Source organism: Octopus sinensis, linkage group LG6, assembly GCF_006345805.1.
Source record: "Octopus sinensis linkage group LG6, ASM634580v1, whole genome shotgun sequence".
Lineage (NCBI taxonomy): Eukaryota > Metazoa > Mollusca > Cephalopoda > Octopoda > Octopodidae > Octopus > Octopus sinensis.
Window position 1 is genome coordinate 43,918,431 of NC_043002.1, and position 14,542 is coordinate 43,932,972.

Genomic DNA, 14,542 nt, shown 5'->3' on the forward strand with positions numbered 1-14,542 from the left:
GTCTTTCCTGGATGCTGCCTTTCACCTACTTCAAGCCATCTGCTGAGCAACTGCACTTCTGCCATTCACTTACTCACTTGGTGACCAGATTAAAATTCCACCTTCTGAACCAGCAACTTCAACATTCCCCACTCCCACTTTATACACTCCACTTACTACAGCTGGACCCTGTAATCAGTTGAATCTTACTGCAGCCTCCAACTCATCTCCTAAGGGACCAAATATCTATATGACCTTCTGGTCAAGGTTTCCATTATCTCTAGCCCTGCCCAGCTGGGAACCTCCACTTGTTCTTATCCCCAATATCATATGTGCCTGTTTGTCTCCCAAACCAGTTTTCTACAAAATTGACCACTTTCACTTTGCCTCCTAACCTAAAACATTTTATAGCCTGAATGTTCTACAAAGCAATGTACAGAACCATGGTGGAGCACCAGTTGAATGTTTGGTTCTGTAAATATCTGCTACTTTTCTGTAATAGTAGCCAGTGAGTCCTCATACCCAGAGTTAGTCACTTTAGCTCATACTCTCCAATGACCATCTCAGTCTCTGGTGCTTGTTAGTACAATGGCTCAAATGTCACAACACAAGGAAAAAATGTTTCATTTTCATGAAGAGTATCTCTTCTAGGAAGAATAAAAACATAATGCCTCAATCTCCTTTGATTCTACCTTTGACAGCACTACAAAGATAGCAATGCTTTTATATGTTGATTTCACAACTTTCAGTTTTAAATTGTCCACAAACTCAAATAACTTTGAAATTCTTAACTTTAGGAAAACAGCTGAGAGAACTGTTTTAATACTATTTTTCTTGTCATATCTCCTGTCTACATTAAATAGTTTGCCAAATAGAGTAATATAATATGCATCGCTTGTCAAATAACATATTGCAATATATTAAATGTTGAAATTTATTTACATAAATAATAATAGAAACTTGGTTTTGATTTTAAGTTTTAGAATTTCTTGAGTTTTTTTTTTCCATTTTTGGTATTAAAGATGCTCAGTAACCACCACACTACCTTGTCATTAGGTTGAATATTTTTTTTCAAATTCCAAAATTCTTATTATATTCATTTCGTTTTTCTTTTTCTAAACTGTGAATATTTAATCATTATTCGAATGATATTAAAAAATAAAAGACAGAAAGGGAAGTTATGTTTATCACAAGTCAAGAGTTTGTCACATTTTTAGACTAAAACTCCTCCACATTATTGTTATAGTGAAAACATTTACTCTTCAGTTTCTGATTTAATCTTTCATTGTTACACATCTAAATTTATGTGATAATTATTAATACAAAGAGTGTGCTGATTTTTTTCAGTTGGTTTCAGTACTTGGTTAGGGTGATTTCACTGTGTTTATATTTCTAATGTTTTTTAAGAACGATAACTTTGTTTCATGCTTGTAATTTGAAAGAAATAAAGGCATCCCAATGTAAAAATCATGCCAAAACAGACCTTACCAGTGCTAGTACCATGTAAAAAGCACTAGGTCCACTCAGTAAGGGAGCTGGCATTAAGAAGGACATCCAGCCATTAAAACCAAGCAAAACAGACCATGAAGCTTGGTGCAGTCGTTTGGCTTGCCAGCTCCTATCAAACCATTCAACCCATGTCAGCATAGAAAACAGACATTAAATGATGATGGTGATAATGTCACACACACACACACACAGATATGTATACTATGGGCTTCTACAGAGCCTGTATCTACCAAACTCATTCAGTCATAAGCCACTAGTCAACCTGGGGCCATAGTAAAAGAAACCTGCTCAAAGTTTTGCACAGTGGGACTGAACTTGAAACTATGTGGCTGCAAAGTAAGGTTCTCAACTACACACACACATACCAGTGCCAACATGCATATATAGTTTATATTTATAACTCAATATTTATGTGGTTTATACACTACTGAATGTATACAGCATGCATATACAAATCTATAAATAACCAAAAGCAGAAGATAATTATACTCCTTTATCTATTTTGTCTTATATACTTCAACTTTCGAGTAGATGCTCATGTAAATACTGCTCATTGATGAGTCTTTAAAACTAATGAATTAAAGTTTTGAAAACAGAATAAAAGAAGCAAACAACTTCTCGCAATCACTAAAAAAAGCAAAAAGGATTGCACAATAATGCTCTAATGTTTCTAGCATAGTAATTTGTCTTTTTTTTTTATTTTGACTTTGCTGACTCTGGTCTGGACAATTAGCAACTAAACTCCATTCAATCAATTCATTAGGTATTTTAGGACACTTTGTCCACAATAAAAACAAGATGATCACAGCTATCACTATACCATAGGTTTTTGAAACATATCTAACTGGAGAATGCTTGACAAAGACAAATATCAAGAGAAACAAGAAAAAACTACTGCATTTCTTTCAAAAAGAATATTTTAAAAATTGTTTATATTTAGTTAACAGGTATAGCTTTTGTTAAGCTACAACCTCAAACTAGAGTGTGTCAAAGTGTTGTTTATTCCATGGCCATCATATACACTGAGAGAGAGAGAGAGAGAGAGAGAGAGAGTGTGTGTGTGTGTACAATTGGCCGTTTACCCTTGGATCTCATTTACTGCCTAACCCAGAAGTCTTTTCTCTGCAGACCTGCTCAATAGCTAGTCCACAGTAAAAGTCCTTGTTCACAGTTCACCTGTTATGAGTTATGCCCTACACCTGCATAAATATTCACATTGCATATCTATTCAGAATAAAAGCATTCTACAATGAGAATCATTAAACTAAATTTTCTCATCTTATGTAATATTATGAAACCAATTAGAATTCATTCAAAGTGCATTTATAATTCAAAGCAATGTAAAAATGATTTTTAAAAATGGTTTGAGAGTAAAATTAGTTTTTTTTTTTTTTTTGTTTAAAGAGGGGAACCAGGAATTTAATTAGATTATTGATGTTGTTGCTATGTTTGTGTGCGTGTTTTTATGTTTGTCCAGAGTCTAGAAAATCAGGATTTTAGAACCGTGTTGTAGCTTATATTTAGCTCACCTGTATAGCTCTTGTTAAGCTATACATAACAATAACCACAAACAAAAGTGTGTTGAAGTATCATTTATACCACATTAGCCTTAATGTGTTTAACCATGAACAAGCTACATTTTAGTTAGACATTATCTGTCTAGGATCTACATTATAAAATTTGTTCTTCCTGTTATAAGATAGTAGGGTATGATTTGAGACATCTGGCTAGCATTTCTAGCATGCTGAGCAACTGCGTAGAGATTCCCTTGATGTCATCATGTGATTACTTTGATAGAGTATTACTTCTGGTGTTATAATAGATCTTTAGGGTGTTACTGATGCTTTTGGATGTTTGTGAGTGGTTGTTCATGTTATGACAAATGGAGTTTGCTATAACACACTGTGATCCTTGCATCACTAGTTGCTTATTTGTTCTAAGTGGTTTTATTTCATTATGTAAATGGAGAAAGGATTGTGATGATGTAAAGTGTACCTGTTGTGGTGAGTCTGGAACTGGGAAATAGATCTGATCTAATTCTTTGTAAGTTACTGTTATCATTTCTTTCTGTTGGTCCGATGTGATGCTCATAAATGCTTTTAACCTTTTAAGCACTTAAACTGGCCACATCTGGCCCAAATAATCCACCTGTTTTCTGTTCAAATTCTTACACCTACCCTACAATATCATCCTATAAGTAACAGTCACATCATCAAAATCTTGAAAATACAAAATAATGCATGATTTCTTCAAAACAATGTGAATAAAAAGAATTACATTTGATAGAGTAATCTGAATGCTAATTAATTAAGTATATTTATGTATTTTGTTATGTTTCTTTGGAAATCTTTTGTACATGAGGTGTGTTTATGTTTTGTAAGTGATGATTTTTGGTTTCATTTGTAAGGAGTGTGATTGATTGGGTAGATGCTACTTTTTGTCTGTTTTATGTTTTACTGAATAAGATTGGTTAATTTAAGTTTCAAACTCACAAATAATTTGATGAGAAAGTATCAAGTTCCCTGTTGATCAGTTCTGAGTTTGAACTGCTGATCAGATTTATAAGCTGACTCATTTTAAGGTGATAGGAATCAGTTATCTAGAGTAAGGAAAAACATCAGTAAAAAACAAGTTTCAGAAGTAACAAGTTGCAGGCAATGTTGTTGTTGTTGTTGTTGTGTCCTCCTCCTCCTTCCCCCTCCTCCCAACTTCTCATTAGTGAGATCTAAAATACTCTGGAAAAAAAAATTTGTTTTAGAGACAGCTTTTGCTTTGCTGAGGCTGTAAACTTTCTAGGAATTTAATGTTGATTTCTACTGTTTATTTTTTTTTTCAATTTAGACTTGGAAATGGCAAACCCACCAATGTAATAACAGATGATGGAGCAGCCACAGATGAAGAAGAACAGTTCATTTTGGAAGATGCAACTCTACTTCCAAATAAAAATGTCCCTGTAAGTTTTTGGTTTAAATTATTACATTTGTTAGACCTTCTATAGTTGCCGTTATCGTATATTTTGAAAGCTTTCTCTTATCTTTTATCTTGTTTCAGTCACTGAATTGTGGCCATGCTGGGGCATGACCCTGAAGGATTTTAGTCTGATAGATCAAGCCCAGTATATACTTTTATATGCACATGACAGGCTTCTTTCAGTTTCTATCTAACTAATCTATTCAAAAGGCTTTGGTCAGCCTGGTGCTATAGTAGAAGACATTTGCCCGAGGTACTATGCAGTGGGACTGAACCTGGAAACATGTGGTTGAGAAAGAAACTTCTTACCTCATGGCCATGACGTTATATATGTATAATACTTGTATTTATGTGTCTGTGCATGAACATATGTACACACTCGCACACATACCTGTATTTAATAATGGCAGGTTTTTCTTTTTAGAACAAATTTGGTGCAATGATTAGGGAACAATATCTATTATTATTTAAAATGTATAAGTATTGCATTTAATTACCATTGTGTATAATGGAGAAAAAAGAACATTTTAAGATTATATCTTGACAGCTAACATTAATACAATGGATTTCAACTAATTATACACTGTCTTTTTTCCATTTCAGTTAAAGACTGATGAAACTGGAACCATTGAAGATGGCAAGTATCACTTCCTTAACACTTTAGCTCTCAGATTATACTGTCAGATGCCTTGCTTTATTTATTTGCATTGTTTTGAATTAATCATGCTTTGTCTTGTAGCTTTCAGGTCTTGATGCTGTGACTGTTTAATTTTAGAATAACATTGTCCAAAATCAAAAAAATCAAAAATCAAAATCAAAATCGATCTACATCAATGGAAATTGCAGCTGTGATACCAGTGCCGGTGGTACGTAAGAGAAACATCCAAACGTGGCCGTTGCCAGTGCTGCCCTGACTGGCCTCATGCCAGTGGCACGTGAAAAGCACCATCTGATCGTGGCCTTTGCCAGCCTCGCCTGGCCTCCGTGCCAGTGGCACGTAAAAAGCACCATCCGATCGTGGCCATTTGCCAGCCTCTTCTGGCACGTAAAAAGCACCCACTACACTCATGGAGTAGTTGGCGTTAGGAAGGGCATCCAGCCGTAGAAACATTGCCAGATCAGATTAGGCCTGGTGCAGCCTTCTGGCTTCCCAGACCCCAGTTGAACCGTCCAACCCATGCTAGCATGGAAAGCAGACGCTAAATGATGATGATGATTGTAGAGTCAGTGTGACAAGCCAGATTTGGCCAGTTTGAACATAGACACAGAATATTTGGGCCAGATATAGCTTGTTTAAATGTAAAGGGCCAACACTTGGTTTGTTTAGCTGTTCTTGACAGCTATGATTTATTATAGTTTCTCATACAGATGTCATTTGAACAGACTTCCTCCATAGCAGTATTTTCTAGTCATGAAGAGGGAGGGAGTCATTAAGATGTAGTTTTTGTTTAGTTAAGCATGTGAGATTACCAGAAGTCACCAGTAAGTGTGGAGTAGAAGGATAGCATTTTTGCTAAGATTGAAAGTTTTGAATGTTGTCTATGCATAGGTGGAGTAAGCTGGTGATTTTGTCTTTGTTTAGTTGAAGGGGATCAGAGAGATATGATTCCATTTGTGATTTCTTTTGCAAGGGTTAGCAGGTTTGGCATGAGATGTTTAGATTACATGTGAACAATGTTTGTGTGCAGAAAATTAGGGAGCAGTTAAGGATAGTATCATCTACATTGGAGTAAATGTTGCCGGAGGTGATGGCAAGAATGTTGCTGGTGCCCCAGCATGGCTACAGTTTAATGACTGAAAAGAGTAAGACTAAAGATATATATATATATACTTACATATAAGAGACTAAAGTGTATGTACACCGCTATATATGTATATATACAAAAAATACAAAATGGGACAAGAACGCAAAACATCCAGACAGGTGATACAAAAAAGAGACAACAAAACATCCAGATAGATGATACAAAGAAAACAAGGACGGGTCATTCGGAGTTTTCTTTCCTCAGTGGAGTTCCAGATTATGTTTGCAATTTCGGCTGGTTGTACTCGAGATTGCTCCAATCTGGCTAGCCCCAAGGAAAAACTAAGCTAAGAGCATTAGATTCCTTAGAAGAAAGCAGCGAACGTATACAAAAACAAGGATGGAAAAAAAAATGGAGAATATTACACAAATACAAATAACAGGACATAACAACAGGTGTCTTTCGACTAAGGACAAATTAAATTAAGCTGGCATATGTGGAAATAAAGCCTTACGGCAGGGATACAAGTTTTCACAGGCATGCTGTAAAGCTTTATTTCCACACATGCCAGCTTAATTTAATTCGTCCATAGTCGAAAGACACCTGTTGTTATGTCCTGTTATTTGTATTTGTGTAATATTCTCTGTTTTTTTCCCATCCTTGTTTTCATATACATTCACTGCCTTCTTCCAAGGAATCTAATATGCTCTTAGCTTAGTTTTTCCTTGGGGCTGACCAGATTGGAGCAATCTCGAGTACAACCAGCCGAAATTGCAAAGATAATCTGTAACTTGACTGAGGAAAGAAAACTCCGAATGACCCATCTTTGTATCGTCTATCTGGATGTTTTGTTGTCCCTTTTTTGTATCAGCGAACTGTCTGGATGTTTTGCGTTCTTGTCTCATTTTGTATTATATATATATATATATATATATATATATATATATATGTAAACAGACACACACACACAAAGAGTTCCTGTACTGTTCTATCTCTCAGCTGTCACTCATAAGATAGTAGTCAACCTGAGACTTTATTACAAGACATCTAATTTTCCCTGCTGTAGCATCGAACCAGAAACCTCATGGTTGCAGTACAAACTTGTGTGTTTCTCTGTGTATGTGTGTGTACACTCATCATCATCATTTTTATGTGCTCTTTTCACATGGAATTCACTGAAGTAGACTTTCTATGGCTGGATGCCCTTCCTGTCACCAATTGTCCTCTATTTCCAAGCAAGATCATATTTTTCCATGCCCAGATGTTTCCACAGAAAGTTTGAAATAAATAAATCTGCTTCTAATATTGTCACTTGTTTACAACTATTGTGTGACATCAAGACAAAAAGACACAAATGCATACTTACCCTTGCATGCACACAAACACATAAAAGGCATTTCACCTTTTCTTACAACCAAATTCACTCATAAAGCTTTTGGTTGGCCCAGAGCTAAAGTAGAAGGCACTTTACCATGGTCACACATGGTTGGACTGAACTCAAAACCATGTAGTTGGGAAGCAAACTTCCTAACCACATAACCATGGCTGTAGCTTTCTCCTTATAAATAGTTATTTACAAAACAGGTATCTATATCTTGACAACTGTGAATAAGTTTTGGAACAATAATGATTTGTATTTGTTTGTTTTTTGTATGTTTTGTTTTCATCATGATAAATAAACACACCTGCTCTAAAAAGCAGGTAAGCTAGTGCAACTGTCAACAAACAACCTACTAAAATGTTATGCTATAAAAAACATGATAGTAATAATCCAACATAAAAGGATATTGAAATTACAGGTGCATTAGGCAATTGTCGTCATAAAAAATTTCTTAGTTAATGTGTTTGTGCTTTTATAAAAGAATTCATATAATTGTCAAATAAGTTACAACATACACACACACATGTATCTATGTATATATTGTCATTATCTTCAAGAATGGCAAGTATGGAAAGTTTCTATACATTTTCCATACCGGCCATCCTTGAGGAGCATATGTCCAGTTACCTAACATTCAGTGTGAAACTGGTATGATCAGCTGTAGTGGATTTATAATACTGTATACTCCTATTAGCATGTGTGTATGTATATATATATATATATATATATATATATATGTCCAACCCATGCTAGCATGGAAAACGGACGCTAAATGATGATGATGATGATGTGTGTGTATGTGTGTGTGTCTGTGTTTGTCCCCTCACCATCGCTTGACAACCGATGCTGGTGTGTTCACATCCCCGTAACTTAGCAGTTCGGCAAAAGTGACCGATAGGATAAGTACTCGGCTTACAAAGAATTAGCCCTGGGATCGATTTGTACGACTAAAGGCGGTGCTCCAGCATGGCTGCAGTCAAATGACTGAAACAAGTAAAAAGATATATATATATATATATATATATATATATATATATAAAATCTTGCCAACAAGCTATGGATATGTAATTCATGTTTGGTTGGTGACCTTTTCTTCTTTGTTTGTCTGAAATTATGACTTATTTTGTCTAATTAAAATCTTAGTCATTAATTTCAGATTTGTTCATTTTGGTTACAAATATTAAATTAGGATTTAATACTACCAAGCTAATACTAAGTAGCTGACTTATCTTCCTGAAAGCAAGCAGGATACTTGTGGAGATTCAACAGTGTAGTTGGCTATATCACAGATAACCATTTTCTAGTATCTATCTTGGCTTTAATAACTGGTTGAAATTAGATAATGATAACTGGTAACAGATGTTGTTTGGTAATCGACATAGACAGGTTATCTGAGTAATGTGAGTGAGCTTGAGGTTCTTTCCCTAATTGGTGCTTATGATATTCAACATCATTTGTACCTGCACATGTGTATGTGTGTGTGTTTGTATACAAGTGTGTGTGTGTATGTGTATATATGTGTGTCTGTATGCAAATGTATATTTGTTTGTGCGTGTGCACATACATATATCTGTGTGCCTGTGTGTTTATTTACATTCGTGCATCTCTGAAAATCAGGAGCTACAAATGGCGGTGTTGTATTTTTTGTTATCAATAAATAGGTTTTATGGCTATGGAGATAAATGGGATAAGGGTTCCCTGATCTGAATAACTAGTATTGTTTAGCCACAGGATGGGTGTCCAGCTGGAAATTTATGTCTCAGTAATGCTTTCCAAGCTAGCTTCAAAAGAGGACCTTGGAAAGGAAAATATATATGTATGTGAGAGAGAGATAGTGAGTGAGAGAAAGTTGTGCTTGAGTCCTGTTGCTTTTAAATAAAGAATTATGTCATCAGCATAAGAGTGGGTGTTGTTGCATGTGGTAGCAAGTTGTAAGGTCATTGATGTAACGAAAGAAGAAAAAAGGAGGCAAAATCAAACCCTGTGAGGCACCAGAGTTGGTTGAGAGTGGGGCAGAAAGAGTTCTGTCAACACATGCTACAAATGATGTGATACAATAGGAAGCAGTATTAGTCCAAGGGATGAAAGATGGGTGGAACCCATAAAGAGAAAGTTTTGACTGGAGATTTGCATGCCAAACATGGTTAACTGTTTTGATACGAACCTGCCTGGTTCTATGATATAAACTTCTTGTTTTAAAGTGAACTAATTTAAAAACATACATCAAAACAATATTAATTTATATATCAAAAATGAGGTTAATAGTAACACACAATTATTTTATTAAATACTCTGTTATTTTCAAAGTTAATTGAAAACAAAATCAGTGTGAAGCAACAACACTGGTCTCACCAAACTTCTCTTAAGTGCAAGCCCGTTAACATGTCACATAAGGGAGCAGGTCTTTTAAGAAGCCTCACTGGTAGTCTCTGAGAAATGAGAGAATTTGAAAGTATTTGAGTTGGTTATTGTTATTGACCATTTTCATTACCTTGTTATGTAACAACCTGAAATGTTCTGTTTTTCTTGTTATAAGAACCACCTGTTTTCAGTATTAAATTTCTAATCTTTATTTTTGTCAAAGATGTGATAGAACTTCCTTACATTATGTTGTCTGTAGATATAACTCAGCTGCATTTCAAATCTCTCAAAAACTTAAAATTAATATTTTAAGTTTTTTTTTTTCCTTTTTTATTATTTCTTTTTCTCTTTCTTTTCTTTTTTTTTTTGGCATATTGGAAAATATAATTGATTATTTAAAAACATTTAAATATGCAATTGTTAAAACTTTAAACTTGAGGTAACTTTATGTCCAAATTGTCATAAAATTAATAATTCTAACTATTTAAGGTGAAAAGTTTATATGATATGATAACAGTTGTGATTGAAATAAATATTACCTGAGTTGGTCAACAATAATAGGAACTCACTCAATTTTCTGTCTCTGAAGTATTAGTGGTAAAAGCTCTCAATGAGTCCGTACCATTGGAAGTTGAGACAAATGTATCAGATGCAGTGTTTGTAGTCTTTCTCATTTAAAACAATTGCCTGGTTTCTTTAGATGAAAACACCATGCTTTGACTGAAAAGGAAACTCAGTCTATTAATGAAACCTCTTGTCACTGGCACCACTACCTGATAAATAGGCATTTCACTATAGAGACTGACCAGTATTCAATAAGCTTCATGCTTCATAAATATTGTAGGAATAAGATAAATGATGGCAAGTATTACATTGGGGAACGGAGATATCACATAACAACTTTAGTATCAGCCTGCTGAACATAATGTTGTTCCCTGTGTATTTTCCAAATCATATTGCAGAGTGACATTTTATGATCACTGATCTCTTGTCAAAATTCATAATGTATTGTGCCACCCAGGGATTATTCTTTTGCACTACTGTGAGATGTTAAATATGAATTTCTCATTAGCAAAGGAATTTGGTGTAGTGGACCCCTGAGCTATAATCCTCAAAGTTATGATGGCAAGTTGGAGAATTTAGTGGAGGAATTTGAAAAATAGTTGCCTACTAGTTACTAGTAAACTACCGCTTACTGCTCACAGCTAGTATTATGCATCCTCATATTATTCTCAATGCCTCATTGCTCTTCCACAGGGACCTCAGTGTCTTTGTGGTTGTGTAGTCCTGGATCAGTTCTGTTGAGACAACACAATTACATACACAAAACAGCTCATTGGTTGATGAACAAGAGCTCTTACACATGAACCTTTGCTACACTCATGTTCTCTATACCTGGTGGCAAACAGAGTAGAGCCTGTTTTGGCATTAATAATACCAATATAAACTACTTCCAAGAATGAGATTCAAACACTGCTTGAAATTAGTTATGGAGACAGGTTGATCAGAGAAGCAACTGTGTATCTAAGAAGATGAAGTGGTCCCTGATCAGTCATTGATGAGCCTTTGACGATTGCTCTGAGGAAGATAGTGCTGTTCTAGCATCCTGCCAGTCATTTGGATTTGTGGATTGAAAATATTATGAAAGATGAAAAATCTCAGTAAAACCATTGAAAGTTATAGAAATGATTTGAACCAAATTACTACATTATTTTATTATAAAAATAATTCCATAGTATGATACATATGCTGTCTTTTGTACTGATTGGAAATTTTTTTAAATCATGGTGGAGTTGCCATCCGTTGTTACAAACAAACGTGGATTGTGACACATTTATAGTATATATAATGCAGCTCAATGTAGTGATATATACAACATATCACCCACCAGATCCCTAAATCATGGTGGAAACTTTGAAGATAGTTTTAATAATATAAAAGAAATCATGAATAAATTGGATCAACCTGACCTCATCATTAGCCTGCTCATGGAACAAAATTCTTCTAACCAATAATAAGCACTAAATTTTTAATTTAAAAATAATATACAACTTGTTGACAATGTGAAACTGAGTCTAACAACCTTTTCTTTTAATAACATTGTTGAAATAACAATTAAAGACAAAAACTTCGTAAAAAGTACTTAAGTTCTAATCATAGGCGATGGAGTGGCTGTGTGGTAAGTAGCTTGCTAACCAACCACATGGTTCCGGGTTCAGTCTCACTGCATGGCATCTTGGGCAAGTGTCTTCTACTATAGCCTCGGGCCGACCGAAGCCTTGTGAGTGGATTTGGTAGACGGAAACTGAAAGAAGCCCGTTGTATATATGTATATATATATATATATATATATATATATATATATATTATATATATATATATATATATATGCGTGTGTGTGTTGTGTGTCTGTGATTGTCCCCCTAGCATTGCTTGACAACCGATGCTGGTGTGTTTATGTCCCCGTTACTTAGCGGTTCAGCAAAAGAGACCGATAGAATAAGTACTAGGCTTACAAAAGAATAAGTCCCGGGGTCGAGTTGCTCGATTAAAGGCGGTGTTCCAGCATGGCCACAGTCAAATGACTGAAACAAGTAAAAGAGTAAAAGAGAGTGAGAATTTCTAGAATTCAATTTGGAAATATATGTACAAACTCAGCTGGTGCTAGATTCTCATTATGCCAGACAATGGATGTGAAGCTGAAGCAATTTATATCAACAATGAAAACTATATGCATTAATATGCGTCAGAAAACTAAAGTTCACTGAAATATCATCTCCAGAGATAGGGGAAAAAAATCTCATGAGATGAAGTGTATTGGGTGCCCTTCATGTGGTGTCAACAAGGGAGCTTTTTACATGGCACCAGCACAGGTGTGTTTTATAGAGTGTCAGTACAGGTGATCTTTACATGGTGCCAATGTTGGTGCTTTTTTCATGATGTCAGCATGAATGTCTTTTATATGACACCAGCTTGGGTGTTTTTTTTATGTGGCACAAACATAGTTGCTCTTTGCATTATGCCATCTCAGTGCTCAGAGATGCTGTTTGTATATTTGTACACGGTGCTCTTTTTACATTTGTACACGGTGCTTGGAGATGCTGTTTGTAAACATAATACAGTTGTACATGTGTGTTTTTACATGGATAAAAGTGTCATAATACACTTCAGTGGAGAAAGAATCAACATTGGAACATACACGTAATATTGTAAATGGAAATGAAGAATCAACTTGGTCAAAAAATGGATTTTACTGTGGAAACAAAAAAAAGTAATGGAATGTGTGTCAATAAAGAGGAATTTACTGAGAAGACAGCATCTACTAACAATGAAACAGGGATCATTTGGAAAAGTTCTGAAGATGATGAAGATAACTAATGTGGGGAAAAAAAAACAAGAAATTTGAAAATGCTCTTAGAGAAGATACTGCTGGTAAGAAAGTGGGAAAGAGAAAGTAATGAAGCCTATTGACCAGGAGTGAAAAGAGTGATTATTCTCAAAAGAGAGAAGACTGAAACGCAAGGCAAACTAATACAACACAAGGGTCTGTTTAAATAGATGAAAATCTTAAATTTAAAAACAAAACAGTGATATTAAAAGGAACATTTTAAAATGGATATTATAAATAATAGACATGTTACTAATCTATATATATAAAGCTGAAGTTGTCTGTGTGTGGCAGGTTTGGTAGCCTTCAACTAACACTATCTCCTCCGAGACCCTGCGGCACAAGTTGACCAAAATTGAGAGTATGATAGAAGAAGGCTTCCTCTTCATTCCGTAGAAGACAAAATTCAAATTGGACCATGTTAAGACCAAAAATTATTTACATCAAAAAGGTGCTTTTTTTCTATGAAAATCCCTATTTTTTACGATATTTTGACTGCTGTGTTGCCATTTTTTGGTGTATTTCAACCATAAAAATGTTCACTTAAAGAAAATAACAAGCTACATAATGCAAAATTTTTGCTTTTCAAAAATTCCAATTCTAAAGGGTCGAAACAAACCCGAGCAACGCTGGGCGATACTGCTAGTTACAGAATAAAACTGAACAAATCATCTATTATGAATTAGAATACTACATATTTGTTTGCACGATGTTATTCAGTGTTTAACTGAGGAACTTTGGAAGGCTTTTAGAAAATAATGTTAAGCAAGTTCTGATTGATTCTGTGAGCAAGATGATGCCACCAAGACTAAGGAATTTGCGAAACATTTTAATATATTGACAGCGTCTGTGGATCTCTTATTTTGAATGAAAGAAATGAAAATAACCAGTTGTGCTAGACATTCCAAAGACTCTGTTAAACCATTAGAATCATTTTTATTTTTAAAAAACAAATCTTCATAATCATATTTTAGGAGATAATTCTGTATTCACCCAGGTAGAAGGAAATACATTTGATAAACTCATCACTGAGATATATGTTTGGCATGTCAGCAGGGTAAGAAAAAAAAGACACTCCAAATCTTAAGAGACCTAAATTAATTGACAGTATTGCTCTTAAAATTGCATTGTTCTTGTGATGGTTTTTTTTACCAGATTCTTTTTCAGTTTGTCAGGCAGCAGTACCTTAGGAGTCAATAGTGCTTCTTT

The 14,542-nt window shown here is 34.8% G+C and overlaps 1 protein-coding gene across 1 annotated transcript in view; it reads left to right on the forward strand.

Annotated features, from left to right (window-relative positions):
* LOC115213076 (TRAF3-interacting protein 1) overlaps positions 1–14,542 on the forward strand; it is a 238,366-nt gene that overhangs the window by 176,305 nt on the left and 47,519 nt on the right. The window contains exons 11-12 of the mRNA XM_029781996.2: positions 4,330–4,441; positions 5,062–5,095. Coding sequence (XP_029637856.1) covers positions 4,330–4,441; positions 5,062–5,095 — 146 coding nt within the window. The remainder of the gene's footprint in view (positions 1–4,329; positions 4,442–5,061; positions 5,096–14,542) is intronic.